Genomic DNA, 17357 nt, shown 5'->3' with positions numbered 1-17357 from the left:
GGTGGCCTTGTCAAGACCAAACTATTGAATCTTATGTCAAATCATGTTCTGTATGCCAAGGATCCAAACATGTCCATCATCAACCATTCGGTCAATTATTGAATTTACCGATTCCTGAACGACCTTGGCAATCCATTTCTATGGACTTCATGGTGGAATTACCTCCTTCTCATCATCATACCACCATTTTAGTGGTAGTAGACCGCTTCACGAAAATGTCTCATTTTATTCCTTTAAAGAAGTTACCCTCATCCTCTGAACTTTCGAAAATATTTCTTGACAACATAGTTAAACTTCATGGACTGCCAGACAAAATCATTTCAGACCGAGGAACTCAATTTACCTCCAAATTCTGGAATGCATTATGTGCTACTCTTCATATCCAACGTAAACTATCATCTGCATATCATCCTCAAACAGATGGACAAACTGAAAGAGTCAACCAATGCTTAGAACAATATCTACGCTGTTATTGCTCTCACTTACAAGACGATTGGATAACATGGTTACCCATGGCAGAATTCGCATACAATAACTCTTTTCATACCAGCAGCAAAATGACTCCATTTCTATCCAATTATGGATTTCATCCTTCCTCATTTCCTGCTCAGACAGTTTCTTCTTCTAATCTCTCCGATTCCAATCAAATCTCTCATATGTCCTCTTTATTCAAGAAATTACATGAAAATCTAGAATTGGCCTCCTCCAATCAAAAGAAGTTTTTTGATACAAAAAGACAACCTTCACCCTCTTATAAAATCGGTGATCTTGTCTGGCTTTCCTCAAAGAACATCTCTACAAACCGTCCATCAAAGAAGTTAAGTTCCCTTTTTCTTGGTCCTTTTCCAATAATATCGGTTATCAACCGTAATGTTGTTAAATTGAAACTTCCATCTACTTTGAAGCTACATCCTGTTTTTCATGTGTCCTTGCTGAAGCCTCATCATCCTGACCCTTTCCAAAGAAATGTCACTACTTCTCCTGATCCCATATTGGTCCAGGGTGAAGAAGAATACGAAATTCAAAGTATACTGGATTCAAGGATCCATCGTGGCTCTTTACAATACCTCATCAGATGGAAAGGATATGGAATTGATGAAGATACTTGGGAAAACTCCTCTGTCGTTCATGCTGACAAATTGATTTCCAAATTTCACAAGCGTTACCCTTCTAAACCAAGTCAATAGCACCCAGAGGTTGCTCATTAAGGAGGGGGTACTGTCATGCCTTAACTATGGTATCCTCTTACTTCCTGGTTCCACGGAGCTTAGCCACACCCCTTTATGACACGGTCTCCCTATTTAATCCGACCGCACCAGCTGATCGACGCTGGATTATTGAACTACGTTCCGTACTCACGAACCGGCTACAACATCGTTGTGAAAGCCCTCTGTTACCGGACCGGACTGGAAGACTTCAAGTTCCCTTCACCTCTCCTCATCCACGACTAAAGCTGAACTCTCTCCTTCCAGGATAACCGCCTCTGAGGAGATCTCGGGAACCAGTGTTCTATGTGCCGGAAGCTAAGTAAAACCTCTGTGATAAGCGTTGCATCTCAAAGCTGTTATTTCCTGTCTCCAAAGTCCTTCGATAAAACAAACCCGTTACAGCTAACTTCAACTCATACTTTATCTCAGTTAGCTGCATCTGTCTTGCTTCAGTTAAAGTCTATGGAACAGCTATTGTAACTTCTTATCACCTAATTCATTAATACTACTAAGAGACTCTTTCTGATTCAGTGTCTGCTAATTACTACCGTTTACTACTTAAAGCTACAGTGCCTGTAATTGTGGACTTCAGTTATCGTTTACTACTTAAAACTACAGTGCCTGTAATTGTGGACTTCAGTTATCGTTTACTACTTAAAGCTACAGTGCCTATAATTGTGGACTTTAGTTATCGTTTACTACTTAAAGCTACAGTGCCTGTAATTGTGGACTTCAGTTATCGTTTACAAATTAAAGCTACAGTACCTGTAATTGGACTTAAAGTCAATACCTTTTACTTTTTATAATAAATATTCAAACTATAAGAAATCTGCAGTTGTGTTCCTTCATAACAAATGTTTAGACGTGACAGCGAGCCAGTTTAATGCCCAGTAAGAGTCTGCAGACCAGCGGATCCTGGCCTACCGGAGCTCCATGTAGCGGAACATGGGCTGCCGAGATGGCCGATCGGGCAACATTAATGGATCGGTAGGACCGGCCGAGATCAAAGAGGTATGAAAGGAAGTTCAAGATGAATTGTCTAGGTTCTGTAAGGGGATCGGTATCCCGTCCCAGGAACCAATTGCACCAAGAGTTCCAGGAGGATAGGTAACATCTGCTGGTTCCAGGGGCCCAAGAATCCCATAGGAGTTCCTTAGATCTCTGCGATAAGTCTCCAAAGTTCCAGGATCACTGCAAAGAGTCCAAGCCACTAAGTGGAGGTGGCCTTGTTCTATCATCGCATGAGGGAGCCCCTGAGGGTCCTCCGGGAGAAAGGGTAAGGACAGCAGAAGGAGATGATGTCAGCAAGAGAGGTCCAGAAGTTCTGGAAACCATGCTTAAGAAGCACTAGCATGACTAGTTGCCTGCAAATTTGCAGAAGGACTCTCGGAATCATCGCAAATGGAGGAAAAGCGTAGGCCCCCCATCTTTGGCCATCTCTGTTGAAAGGCATCCACTGCCGAGCACTCTGGGTCTGGGAGCCAGCTAAAGAACTGCGGAACTTGAAAGTGCATCCGTGAGGCGAACAGGTCCAGCACAAACGGGCCCCTGCGTCTTGAGATGTGAAGGAAAATAGATCTGTGCAGGCACCAGTCGCTGATGTCTCTCGAATGTTGGGAGAACCAGTCCGCTGTGATGTTCATCACTCCCGAAGCGTGATGTTGATGTTGGAAGCAGAAGTTGTAGATGTCCTTTGTCACCTCGGAAAGGGTGCGAGACCTGGCCCCACCCAATCTGTTGATGTATTGGACGGCTGATATATTGTCCATCCGTAAGAGAATGCAACAGTCCGAGAGGTGATTGGCCAGACTGCGGATTGCAAAAGAGCCTGCGATCAATTCCAGACAATTGATGTGGAATGAATGCTCTGCGGCTGTCCAGGGTCTCCCTGTTGAAGTCGTATGACAAGTCGTGCCCCAACCCTGAAGGCTCGCATCCGATTCTACAATGAAGTCTGTCATGGGACCGAAAATTGCCTAATCATTCCAAGACGACATGTGGAGGAGCCACCAACGTAATTCCTCCCTCACTTCCATGGTAATTGGGACCCTCTGGTCGTAAGACGGATGGGCTCGGAGGAAGTGAGCCTTCAGGTGTTGCATAGCCCGATAGAGGTCCCGGATAGATTGCCTGGATGGAAGCGGAGAGGAGGCCCACAATCCGAGCTAAACCTCTGAGAGGTATGTCCTCCCATCGAAGAGTCTTGCGCAGCTCCTTCCGTATTGCTGATAGTTTGGATTGAGGCAAGCGGAGAACTCAGGTTGACGAATCGATTTCGAAGCCGAGGAACTTTATCACCTGGGATGGTGAAAGTGCTGACTTCTCCTGGTTGATAACAAACCCTAATGATTTGAGCAATGAGGATGTGTAGCTCATCTGAAATCGCAGTCTGGAGGCATCTTTGCAAAATATGTATAATTAGGCTGATTAACACCAGGTTGGGTGAACCAATCGCCTGGACGAAGTATGTCTCGGATGGAGATGTATGCCCTCCATTTTGAAATGTCTGTTCACCCCAAAGGCATTCAGTTGATGGAGATTGATGACCGGGCAGAGTTCCCCTGACTTCTTCCAGACCAGGAAGATAGAACTGAGAAAGCCCTTGTTGTTTTGGGCGAGTTGGAGTGCTCCTTTTGTGAGTAGGGATTGCAGTTCCGTATCGAGCAGAGTCCATTGTGATTTTGACATTACCGAGCAATGGGGGCAACCTGTCTGAATGGGGGGGGGGGGAAATAGAACTCTATGGAGTAACCCTGAACCATGTCTAGAATCCAGGTATCTGAAGACAGAGTCTTCCACATGTCTAAACAATGTAACAACCTGCCCGCATGACATAAAGTAGAAAAGTAAAAGGTGGGAAATCTCACCTGTCGGATATCTGTGGCGTCCTTGGACTCGGCTTCCTCTTCCTCTATCCGACCTTTGGGTGTAGAAGCCCCTTGTTTTATAATTCGGGAAGAATGATGATGTGTGGGATCATTGGCGTTGGCCTGCTGACCAGAACCGGCTGGCTGTACGACTCATTGTACGGCCAGCCCTGCCAAAAACCCTTGAGGGTTGTTGATGGAACACTCTTCTCATGGATGTCTGCGCCTTGTTCAGTGTGGCGTACAGATTTACATCTTTGTGTAATTGTTTAATATAGGGTTCTCCAAACAGAAGACCCTTGGCCTTGGGGCCTAATTCTTTGGAACCCAAATCGGAGAGTTTTACATCCACGCGCAGCAGCACTGCTTTCCTACGCTCTGTACACGTCAGGATCCCGCGGGCGGCTGTGAGGGGAGGCTGCAGTCCGCTCGCGGCACTCACCCTCCAGCCGTCCACGGTCCCCTTCCGGCCATGCGTTTGGCGGGCGGCATCCTCCCAGCAACGGATGCCACCCGCATCTTCCTCCACGTCCCCCAGCGGCAGCATGCTTGACGCTGCATGCTGGGAGACCGCCCAATTTATTACACGCCGGGGTCAGCCACCTGACCCGGCGTTAAAGGCACAGTGCCTCAATCACAGTGGGAGGTCTAGATATCTCCCACGTGTGATTGTTAATTCTGATTGGAAATTATCCAATCAGAATTAACCTTATAGTTTAAATACTTACCTTTCCTGTTCCTCCCTGCCCTGTTGTGGTCTTTGCTTGCTAGCATTGCTACTGTACTTGTGTTTCTGGTTACGTACTCTCTGGCTTGTTTATCTGACTTTATGACTTTCTCTTACCCTTTGACCTCGGCTTGTTTCTCGTTATTCTGTCTTCTGGTTCCCCTTAGTCGGCTTGTCTCCTGACTATTCTTTGTGTGCTTAGCCCGGCCACTCTAAGGTCCTGTACAGCACCTTTTCTGTGTGTGTGTTAGCGTGTTTGGTTCCCGAATCGTGACAGTACAGAGGGATGTGTTTGCATTGCCCAGCAGGCATATGGAGTGTAGCGTCCATTCTCTGATTACGGATGGGTCCAATGGTCCCTCTTGAGAAAGAGCGTCATCAGCCAATAATATGATTTTTGCAAGGGGTCCAAGGACATTCAGCAGCTTGTCTTGGGTGAGACGAAAGCTGCGCTCAAAACCCTTTCTAGGGTCATGGGCAGTCCTGGCCAAGTACGTGTAAAACAGCATATCAAATTCTGGGTTCATAGCGACCTTGTCCTGTAGGGTAGGCCTGGGACATTCTGCTTTTAAACGTTTGTGGACCTCTCGATCCAGGGGCCTTCTAATCCAGAAGTGGATGTACTGGGTGAGATGGTCTGGAAGAGACCACTCTGATGATCGGGGGTATCTGATATGACGTGGGTCAAATAGTGGTTGACCTAGTGTGTCCAGGAAGGTTTCTGCCACCCCTGATGGTGTTGATCCAGGGACCGTATCTTCTAGTGTGGGGTCAGTAGTAGTGTCTTGAGGAAAAGGTACTCCTCCGAAGGATGCCTCAGGCCAGTCGACGAGTGGCTGGCTTATATATTTATTTATACCCGTGGAGAGGTATGGTGGCACAGACAAAGCAGGCCAATCATGGGCTGTATTAAATAACAGCAATCCCAAATAATATTTAGGGGTTTACCCCTTATAAATTCACAGTTGAATGTGATTAGTATAATTAGGCTGATTAACACAGTATATAATAAGGGGACACACACACCCCAATGCAGGTATAAATAGAAATTGGGGGCACTTCCCAATATGAACAGCCTGTTATTAATCATTTATGAAATTATAATAGTATAATGAACACTACCCTGTGATCACCACAAGGAGGAGTCTAGAGCATCCACGATAGTATTAGCAACTGTTATGACACATCTCCTTCAAATGAGCAAAGAGTGGAACCCACAGGAAGTGTGGGGTCCACTGGTTGATGTAAATAGTGCCCGTAGGCAAACGGGGGAAATTACAATTAAGTACACTTTCATTTGGTGCTGCGATGTTGCGTGGCACATCAAGATGGCCGCCACACGGCCAGTATGTGCGCAGGCCACTGTAATCTTGCGCATGCACACGAGAGGGGAAAATGGACGCCTTGATCTTGCGGTAGCACGCAAGATCCAAGATGGCCGCTGTGTTCAGTAAGGGCCGTTGGAGGCGTTCTCCAGGGTCCAGAAAGCCCGGGAAAGCGGGGCAGAGATTGCCAGCCGCAACCCGGGTTAAATGAGGCAAGGAAAGCAAATAAACCACAGAAAATGTGTAGAAAATATATATAAGTAGGAAAAAAGGGGTAAATAAGATATCTAAGATAGTAGAAAATAAGAAAGAAATGGAAGCAGAAGAGAAAAATAAGTAAAATTACATATAAATAGGTAAACCCCAACATAAAGATAGCACAATGATAATATCAATAAGAAGCAGGTAAAAGATTAAAGAAATACATATTTAAACCACAGTAACCCACAGAGAGTAGGTGTAGCGGTACATACCTTATCCGGGGGCCGGCCGAGGTCCTCAGTTCCTGCCGCTCGGGGCTCGGATGAGGGCGGGCACTGACCGCGGGATGCGCTCACGTGTCCCGCCTAGCTCCAAGAGCGCACCGCGTGTCTCGGGCACACTCTTAAAGGGGAAGTGGGAGCCGAAAACTAAAACGGTCTCCCATTGGCCCCTGTCATCCCACATTCCCCATACACTCACATTTTGGGGGCGTGGATATGACAGGGCCCAATCAAATTAAATGTTAGGGTATTTATACTTACCTCTCCCTTAACCCCTTAAGGACACATGACATGTGTGGCATGTCATGATTCCCTTTTATTCCAGAAGTTTGGTCCTTAAGGGGTTAAAGGGACACTCCAGGCACCCAGACCACTTCTGCTCATTGGAGTGGTCTGGGTGCCAACTCCCACTACCCTTAACCCTGCAAGTGTAATTATTGCAGTTTTTCATAAACTGCAATAATTACATTGCAGGGTTAACTCCACCTCTAGTGGCTGTCTACTAGACAGCCACTAGAGGGAACTTCCTGGGTTCTAGCACAGGAAACCTATGCTAGAGCGTCGCTGGACGTCCTCACGCTGTGTGAGGACCTCCAGCGTCGCTCAAAACCCCATAGGAAAGCATTGAAATTATTTTTCAATGCTTTCCTATGGGGAGACGTAATGCGCATGCGCGGCATTTCCGCGCATGCGCATTACGTCTCCTCGGCTGGTGGGCGAGATCAGTCTCGCCCACCGGGCGACGCAATCACTGGGAGGAGCGTCGCGGAGGCGGAGACAGCGGCGAGGGACATCGCCGCTGTCCCAGGTAAGTGACTGAAGGGGTTTTCACTGCCCTATCGTGGTTTCTGTTTCAGTTCCCTTTAGCGCTTGTTGTGTTCAGTTGTGATTTCTCGTACTTGACCTTGGCTTTGTATTTCACTCCGTTTATCGCTTTATCCCTGTTTTGTCCTGTTTGCCGGCTTACTGATTACTGTGTACCAGACCTTGGCTAGTTCTTGTTTTCACTGTCTCTTTTTACCCTTGACCTCGGATCGTTCCTGACTCTGTATTTCATTCCTCTACGTCGAGTCCGGCCATTCTAAGTTTCGGTAAGACGTATCTCTGCTCTATATTGTAATTTGTTAGACTAAATCTTGCGAGTTGGGGTAAACTACCGTGACAGTAGGAGACAGTGGCACTCTGACCTGTACTGATGTGGAGCAGCAAAGAAAGAGAAAGTGACATCAGTGGGAGGGAGTTTTATATCCTGTTACTTTTTTCTGATTGGTCATCCTATTACTATGTTAAAAAGTGCTGATGTGGAGCTTCAGTAAAGAAAGACTTAAGCAAACTACGAAGCCTCCTGTCATGTTATAAAATTGTATATCTTTCTCTGTAAATTGAACTTTAATTATATACAGGGGGCTCTTGCAGGGTCTAGAAAGCTATTAACATTCTGCCATTCTGGGGTCAATAAGGAATTTTTTGTCCTAGCTTGTTGCAAAATTGTGCTTCAAACTGGGGTTTTTTTTTTTTCTCTTTTGGATCAACAGCAAAAAACAGGTGTGAGGAAGGCTGAACTTGATGGACGCAAGTCTCTTTTCAGCTATCTATCTATCTAACTATGTAACATAGCAGGGGATAAGCAAATCTAAATTAAACAGAACATGCAATAAAGGAAGGATAAACTGTAGATGACTCGGTACTGGAAGTGTTTAGGGAGGCTGTGCAAGTCACATGCAGGGAGGTGTGACTAGGGTTCATAAACCAAGCGATTTTACTCCTAAATGGCAGAGAATTGAGCAGTGAGACTGCAGGGGCATGTTCTATACACCAAAACTGCTTCATTAAGCTAAAGTTGTTTTTGTGACTCTAGTGTTCCTGAGGTGATTCTACGTAAATGCATATTTAGAGGCAAGTTTCTCAAGGAAAAACTTTGATGAAAAGTGCTAAATGATGAGAGACATTCTAGAATGGTACTTGTTTTGCCTTGATAAATCTACCACATTATGTATAAAAGAAAAAATGACACAATGTTTTGAGATATTGCAATTTTACTCCTGAAGCCAGTCAACTTTTTGTCTTGCGCTATTTTGTGATTCTTCTGCTAAAATTTGTGATGTACTACATCTGGACCACCAAGGCTAACAGATAGCTAAACTATCATAGGATATGCATATTGCAATCACCTGCAGTTCCAAAGCTGGCTGTTGTTATGATACATGCAAACATGCTATTTATTAAATGCTGTAAATAATAGGAACAATAGGCCTAATAAATGTATTCATACTACAGGAAAGAAAATCATATAAATGAATGTGTGGAATTTTTGTATGTGATCATTATAGCACATTGATTATCAGCTAAAGTGAACTTACATATTAGCTTTAAACATTCCGAAATAAATTTTTTCCCTCCATAGGCCTTATTTGAAGCTGGAGAAAAGAGCAAAAAAGCTAATAGCGCCGTGTTCATAAGTGTTCTTTCTAATCGCAGTTTTGCACAACTAAGGGCAGGTAATCAAAAAATGCTAAGAAAAATTAAGATATCTAAAAATAAATATTCTGAATTTTAACATTACTGTCATTGTTGGGACTTAAAGTTTATTTAAGAAGGATTTTATGCATTTATATATTTTGCTTCTGTGCACATTTGATGGCAAAATTATTCTCTTCTCAACTCTTTTCTAGATTTTTGACTGTAGCTGTGGTTTATTGCATTTATTTATATATTCTATGAAAAAATATAGTATGCATTATTATATAGTATAATGATAGCATATAGATTATGGCAATTTTACAAAATCAAACTGTAGGAAAGTCTAAAATAGCACATTTTTATACTCATTTAGGTAATCTCTTTACTAGAGATTTTAGGAGTCAATTTGAAAAGAACCGCAATGTGCTGTTTAGTGAATAAACCACTTATTTTATAAGTACCTATATTTGAACAAGATGTAGAAAAAAACAGACATCACTGTATGTTCATAAGCACACATCACAGTACCTTCTAATTTCTCTGGTAGTGTAATACTGGGCTACTCAACAGAACACTGTTACTAAGGTCCACTTTAGTAAATTTTTACAAATTATGCAATAAATATATGTTTCAATATTTGTTTATGTCAGTACAATAAAATATTTATTTTATGATGGATTTTTTACACACATAAAGGTTATATCTTATTATTCCTTTTGTAACAGTGTGTGTTCATTATTTGTCTGTATTCCCCTTATTATAAAGTGCTGCAGGAATATCTTGTTGCTATATCAATAACAAATAATAATAATAAAACTAATAATAATACAAGGCTCCCTTCTGGTTTCTTTTCTAGTGTTTAAAAAGTATGCACAATATAGCAAGCACGATGTAACCAAAGTCCTGGATCTGAAAATGAAAGGGGATTTTGAAAGATGCTTGGTGGCTATGGGTATGTATCAGTTGACATTTTCTCTAATGTATTTAGTAAACTTAAATGTATTTAGTAAAATAAATGCAATAAATATATAAATAACCACAAACAAACAGACATACAAACACAGACAGCATTCCTACTAGATAACCAATCTACATTTTCGTGTAGTGAACATAAGAATTGCTTCTATAAGTGATTAACCCCTTAAGGACACATGACATATGTGACATGTCATGATTCCCTTTTATTTCAGAACTTTGGTCCTAAAGGGGTTACGGTACAATTTGAAGCTCTGTTTTACACCTGTTATATTTTATTCATTACTTTGAGAAATTAGTGATCATGTTACCATCATCAGTGTTTCTATAGTGGTTACCATATGGAAACCAGGGATTAGCTGACAGATTTAAAAGGGATACTATAGGTCCCAGACCACTTCATTTCATTGAAGGAGTCAGGGTGCAGTGTCCCTGTTCCTTTAGCTCTGCAATGTAAACCACAATGCTTATTTTGCAGGATTAAGACTACAATGATTATATTCCAGTGTTAACTCTGTAAAACTGCAGGAAGCACCTCTAGTGGCTGTCTACCAGACAGCCACTAGAGAAGCTTCCTGCAGTTTTACAGTGTTTGACTGAGTGAAATGATGCTGGATGTCCTCACGCTTTGCATGAAAATGTCCAGCATCCTCAAAATCCCCATAGGAAAGCACTGATTATTTTTTACTATGGGAAAGGCCTTATGTGTGCTGACGTAGAGCCAGTACCTAGGGACATTTGCACTTCAATAAGGTGAGTGAAAGAAATGGTTATTTAACTTTCCGTGGTGCGGGGGGTTGGGGGCCGTGAGAGAAGCAAGAAAATACAGTTTTGTATTCCTTACACTATATTGGTCTTTTAGTTAGCACCTTTTTATGGCTTATTTTAATCTACCTTGGAGTGTTCCTATAATCCTTTATTTGTATGGCAATGTAACAGTTAGCATGTCATGTAGAATATTAGCTGTCAGAATAAGTAATTTTATTATAATTCATATAATGTAGGAAACTGGAAAACAACACAATTGTATCTAACTTGTTAACTGTAGCAAATTACCCTAAACATGTATTTCCTTAAATTGTAGTGAAATGTGCAACAAACATGCCAGCATTCTTTGCTGAAAAGCTGCATTTGGCAATGAAGGTAACGTTTTAAAAATGTAACTAGATCTATACTGAACAAACATTGTGAACAGATGTTACATGATTAATCGCATCTATGGTGTGAATAAGTAATAAAGACCCATGGTTGTTATTTTTTTTTTATATTTTGTTTAAAAATGATTTATAATAAACAGAAAAATTAGCAACTGGGCAGTAGAACAGTAATTGTGTAGCACCATCCGGATCAATGATAGTATTTGATTGATTGGGTAAGCTACTGGTCTTGGCAAATCTTTTCCCACTATTAGCTAACCATTTTTTTTCACTTTATCCATTTTTGTCACTTCTGTTAACATTCTGTACTCACCACCCACTCCCAATATTTTACCAGTATCTTAAATCTCCGAACTCTATCTCAGTCATTTATCCATATCTGCTGCATAGTCTCCCATGTCTAAATTCATTACTGTATCCTTTTCCTTTACAGGCATGGCATCATCTGTTTTCTCTAAGCTTAGTATTTTCTTAATCCACATTATCATATCCACACTCAACAAAGAGTCACTAGTCAATGCCACCTCTTATCATAACGGCCACCCCTCCCAGAGTACTCTCCACTCTGCACCTACAACAGAGTAACCTTTTCCTGACAGCAAACTTGTTATAACAGAAACATCATCTCTCCATACAGTGCTGTACCTTCTCACCTCCCTTCCACAATCTGCTAACATAGTAATCCTAACCATAATGACAGAAGAACACCCATATTCCTCCTTACAACATATTGCTTGTCTATACTTGTAACTGTGCATCTTTCCCACACTCTGCTAATAGGTAGGAACTTTTTTACTCATCTGAAACTGATAGATTAATTACCACACTCCCTCACCTGAGATTTCAGGCAGTTGAACATGTGGTTCTGCATATTGACTGCAAGCTGTTATGTCTGCATGGTGTCAGCATGTTCTTACTGAAATCTCATATGCTTTCATTCTCAATGTTCATCTATGCCTCTCACCTTCTCTTGAACATGGCTAAATTTCTATATTTCTAGGTGGTAAGCAAAGAAAAACAGCTAGAGTGGCAATTTGGGTATTGTGGGCCCTTTTACGATGTTTAGGTCCAAGGCAACTGCCTGTTTTGACACCTATTAGATTTGTCCCTGCACGTTTTGACATGCATTATATGAGAACACATTTGTAGGGCTTTCTCTCTTTTATAGGCCTCAATTTAATATTTTTGTATGAGCTTTATGAATAAGTTCATATTTTTGAATAAACATGTAAAATGATGTTTTCAATATATAGAGATATCAAAAAACATATTGTGTGTGTGTGTGTATATATATATATATATATATTACAAATATCAAAATATTAAAATATTTTTCAAAATATTTAGTAATTTTAAACGTTTATACAAATATATGAAATCATTTGAAAAGCTTATTTAGAAATAATAAATCGAGGCAATAGTTAGTAAGGAAACAATAGAAATACAGCAGTATTTTGACTAGAAAAGCTTGCTCTCTTTTAAAGCTGTGGAAGATAAAGATTTCAGGGTAATATGAACCATTTCAAGTGTGTACCCTTTCTCTATGTCAATTTTCTTTATCACTTCAATTTTGATAACAATGTCATTACTTGTCAACGTTAAAAGTTCAATTTCCTTTGCAGGGCATTGGGACTCGTGATCAGACACTCACCAGAGTCATGGTGTCACGTTCAGAAATTGACATGAAAAACATAAAAGCCGAGTATGAGACGCTGTATAAAAAATCTCTCCGTGAAGCCCTTCAGGTTAGTCTTTAGCTTTACCTGTCACATTGGTACAGTTTAGCAAAGTATTCTTTAAATATTAGGCCACTTTTCTCAATCAGATTTTTATTGTTCAACTTGAAGCAAACTCCATACATTGACAATATCAAATGCCTTTCAAAACTGCAATTTTTATAATAATAAGGTCTTTAAATGGACAATACAGCTTAATGTAGTTATTCTGGTGTGTATAGTATGTCCCTGTAGACTTCTTAATGTAAATACAGCCTTCTCAGAGAAAAGGCAGCATTTACATGACTGCCTAGGAACACCTACAGTGGCAGTAACTCAGACGGACACTAAAGGTGCCTTCTTTGCTGTGATCATCAGAATTCACTATCTAAGCTATCTAAGCCTTTCCCATAGGAAAGCATTGGAGTGCCTGAGATTGTCAATCTCAAATAACTGGAATAAAGGTAGGTTTTACAGTTTTTTAAGGAGGGCAAGGGGGGGGGGACTTTTAACACTAAAGGGTCAGGAATACACGTTTGAATTCCTGACTCTATAGTGTTCCATTAAGGTAAACTTGTGCAGCGCAGAAGAAAGGTTTTGAGAATCACTACCTAACCTAGCTATTTGGACTTCAGGATATATTTCCAATAACAAAAAAAATCAATAAAATTTAGGGACCCATCTATAGTACTTAACTGAAATTAAGTTAAGCAAACCATGTAAACTAATATAGAATAAAGTAAAATATAAGTAGGGAAAATGATAAACCACTTGCATATGTTTAAGATGGCAACATTCCCTCAAGGTGTCTAAGGTCCAGTAGTTGTGTGCTGCAATGTTTGTAGAGTAGTCATCACAAGTGCTTTATGTTTAGGAATGCTCCATCCATGAGTAGCTGTTTGCACCTGTGGTGCTGGCACTGGTTACTGTCCTTATCAGTTGGGTTATCCATCTAGTATGTAATGTGCTCTTTATTGTTATATAATGCCAACTTATTCTGTAGCACTTTACATTATTACAAAGGGGAATATTTTATAAATGAAACAATTACAAAATGTTACTGGAACAATAGGTTGATGAGGACCCTGCTCAAACAAGCTATAAATCTAGAGGAGGTGCGTTATAATAGCACAAAAGGAAGGGCAGATTGGGGGATAACCAACAAAGTGACAGGGTGGGAAAGTAGCAGAACTGGGGGTGAGAGTGGAGTAATGCCCGTTAAGGGAGAGCAAGAGAGGAGTTTATGAAATAGAAGTTACTCTGGTAAGCCACAAGCTTTTCAAAAGTTGTTTTTGAGGAACTTCGAAAATGATTGAAGACTAGGGGAGAGTCTGATGGAGTAGGCAGGCTGTTCCAAAGGAAAGAAGCTGCCCGTTAGAAGACCTGCAAGTGTGAGTTTGCAGTAGAGTGGAGAGACGGAGAAGGTGTACAGCCACGGATTAGTGAAGAAATGTAACAGGGGCTAGAGCTGTCTAAAGGGTTACATAAAGGTACATAAGGGTTAGTATTTTAATTTGACTCCTATGGGATACAGAATGCCAATGTAAGCACTGACAAGGGCACTGACAAAGGGGAGGGCAAGGTGTGAGAGGAGCAGCAGGAGAGAAAAATCCACCTGGCAGCAGCATTACAGATTGTAGTGAGGCAGTATGGTTTCTGGTGAGACCAATTAGGAGAGAATTACAGTAATCAATACATCAAATTACTGGAGCACGCACAAGCTCCTTAGCAATATCTTGCCAAGAAAGGGATGGACGCCAACAATGTTTTTAAGGTAGAATCGGCAGGATTTGGCAACAGACTAGACATGACACCAAGTCACCAAGCTTACAAGGACAGGCTGAAGTGGGTACCATCAACTTGCAGGGAGAGTGAAAGAGGATGATTAGTATAAAGAATCTTAGTTTTTGAGAGATTGAGTTTCAAAAAGCAGGCGGATATCCAATTTGAAGTGGAAAAAAAGGCAACCTGGTAATGTGTTCTAGGATAGCATGGAAAAAAACAGTGGAGGAAAGATATATCTCGGTGCTATAGGTAAATGAATTAATACGTTTGCCAACTATAAAGACAGAACAAATGGGGACTTCAACTGAACATTGGGGGACTCCAACCGAGCCAGGATGAGGGGAGGAGGTGTTAAGAAAAGTAGATACGAATAAACATTGACAGCGATAGGAAGAGAAAGGACAGTTTCACAGAGGTAATGGGATTGAAAATTTTGAAGAAAGAAGTCATGATCAACATTGACAACGGCAGCAGAGAGGTCTAGAAGAATTGGCATAGAGTACTGGCCTTTGGCTTTAGCTGTGATTGGGTTGTTAGTTACTTTAATCAGAGAGGTTTCAGTAGAATGGAGCAGACGGATGCCAGATTGAGGAGGATCAAGAAGAGAGTTGGAACTGCAAAAGCATGAAATAAGTAAAGACAAGTTGTTCAAGAACCTTTGAGCAGAAAGGGAGCAGGGATATAAGACTATAGTCAGAAGGGGGAGATGGGTCAGGACATGGGACAATGCCAGAAAAAAGAGAGCAGTTGAAGATATGTGTTAAGGATGGCACAAGACAAGGGAAGAGAGATCTGGTAAGGTGAGATGGGATGGGATTACACGAACAAATGGTGGAGCGTGAGCAAAGGAGAAGCTCAGCCACCTCCTGTTTAGTAACCTTTGGAAGGTTTGCCAATTTATATCTTCATGAGGATCCTCTTGTATTCTAATATATGTGAACCAAATGGCAGGAAAATTGACCTATTAATGTTTTGCAAAATATATACATTATATTTTCATTATGTATATATTTAGCAGTTACACCGATTGTCCCATTTCTGCAACCTTTTGGTCATCTGAAACATATTCCAAATATGAATAAGACCATACTGTCAGATCATACTGTCCAAGCTAATTCTAATGAATACATAATCATATCTATCTGCCTTTTTGTCTCTAATAATGAATATTAGCAAGGGGCTTTCCTGGGACCCCTAAAAGGCTTTTATAATCTGCCTCATTGTCATGATTGACATGTCATGTCATGTCAATGTGTGACATGTCATGATTCCCTTTTATTCCAGAAGTTTGGTCCTTAAGGGGTTAAAGCCCTTGATATTGATAATGTCTACTCTTGAAACTAGGTCAAATAAATAAAATTAAAAAATGAAAAAAACAGCAAAACAAAGCTATAGGTTCCATCAAAACCACAAAAATAAAAATATTCATATTCTACCTTATAAAAAAATTAAGGAACTTATTCAGAGACAGAAGCATTTATAGACTCTGCTGTTGGCTTAGCCGAGTTTGAACTCAGTAAAACACAATGCATCTCGGACCAAGTCTAAAGTGAAAACGCCTAAAGAGCATCTGGGAGAGTCTGCTTAGTTAGATTTAGAGTATTGGTCACCTGGCCCTGTTTTAAAGTAGGAGGAGTCATTAGGTCATAGTACAAAGTCAATGGGAGTCCCTGGCTCTACAGTGTATCTAATCTGGAGACTAAGCACCCCTTTGTCCTTTCGTATGAAAGCTAAATGGCTTTAAGCTCACTATAGACACTATTAAATATATATATATATATATATATATATATATATATATATATATATATATATATATATATATATATTCTACTTCTGTCATTCATTAAACCAGCCACTTTTAGATGTATTAAATATATTAAAAAAATTATATTAGTGGGCAGCCATTGCTTTTAGTTACTTATAAAAGATCACCATCACTTTAACAAAGAAGAAAACATTTGTTCATCAGTTTTTGTATACTATAAAGTAATACATTCTATTTTACTAACCAAACTGTTTCTTATTTTCAGGAGGAAACCAAAGGAGATTACCAAACTGTTCTAATTGCACTGTGTGGATATGATGATCAGAAGTAAAAACAAAGGAATGAAAATACTAAATGTTATCATACTATTGCAAATAAAAATATAGTACACAAAGTTCTGGAGTTTTTGATCTTTTTAGGGCATGTGAAAATAACATCATGACTACAATTATACATCGTCTCCTGCCAAGCAGTGGAGAGATAAAAAAAAAAATAGTGACTGAGCAGTTTTTGCTCTCCTTACTGTATAAATACACCCCCACCTGATGTCCATGGGTGGGGAATTGGAGGTGTGGTCAATGGCATATCCATTCCCCGTTATTGTATTAATACTTCCTGACCCTTTTCTTTATTATCGCCTCACAATTCCTACAGGACCAGTGTTATGTAGTGATGTACCGAACTGTATGCTGGCGAATAGTTCCTGGCGAACATAGTGCGTTCGCGTTCGACACGGCGGGCGAACACATGCGCGGTTCGATCTGCCCCCTATTTGTCATCATTGACTAAACTATGACCCTGTGCCTCACAGTCAGCAGACACATTCCAGCCAATCAGCAGCAGACCCTCCCTTCCAGACCCTCCCACCTCCTGTACAGCATCCATTTT

The 17357-nt window shown here is 40.9% G+C and overlaps 1 protein-coding gene across 1 annotated transcript in view; it reads left to right on the top strand.

Moving 5' to 3' along the window:
- Positions 1-16863, top strand: part of LOC134612760 (annexin A1-like) — a 62892-nt gene extending 46029 nt beyond the window's left edge. The window contains exons 9-13 of the mRNA XM_063457197.1: positions 9014-9107; positions 9926-10021; positions 11129-11187; positions 12824-12946; positions 16735-16863. Of these exons, the coding sequence (XP_063313267.1) occupies positions 9014-9107; positions 9926-10021; positions 11129-11187; positions 12824-12946; positions 16735-16800 (438 nt within the window). The 3' untranslated portion in view covers positions 16801-16863. The remainder of the gene's footprint in view (positions 1-9013; positions 9108-9925; positions 10022-11128; positions 11188-12823; positions 12947-16734) is intronic.
- Positions 16864-17357: the final 494 nt, after the last annotated feature.

The sequence above is a fragment of the Pelobates fuscus genome, chromosome 5 (genome assembly GCF_036172605.1).
Source record: "Pelobates fuscus isolate aPelFus1 chromosome 5, aPelFus1.pri, whole genome shotgun sequence".
In the NCBI taxonomy this organism is placed as follows: domain Eukaryota; kingdom Metazoa; phylum Chordata; class Amphibia; order Anura; family Pelobatidae; genus Pelobates; species Pelobates fuscus.
The sequence above is the reverse complement of the archived record's forward strand: the minus strand, read 5'-3'. Positions and strand labels throughout refer to the sequence as shown.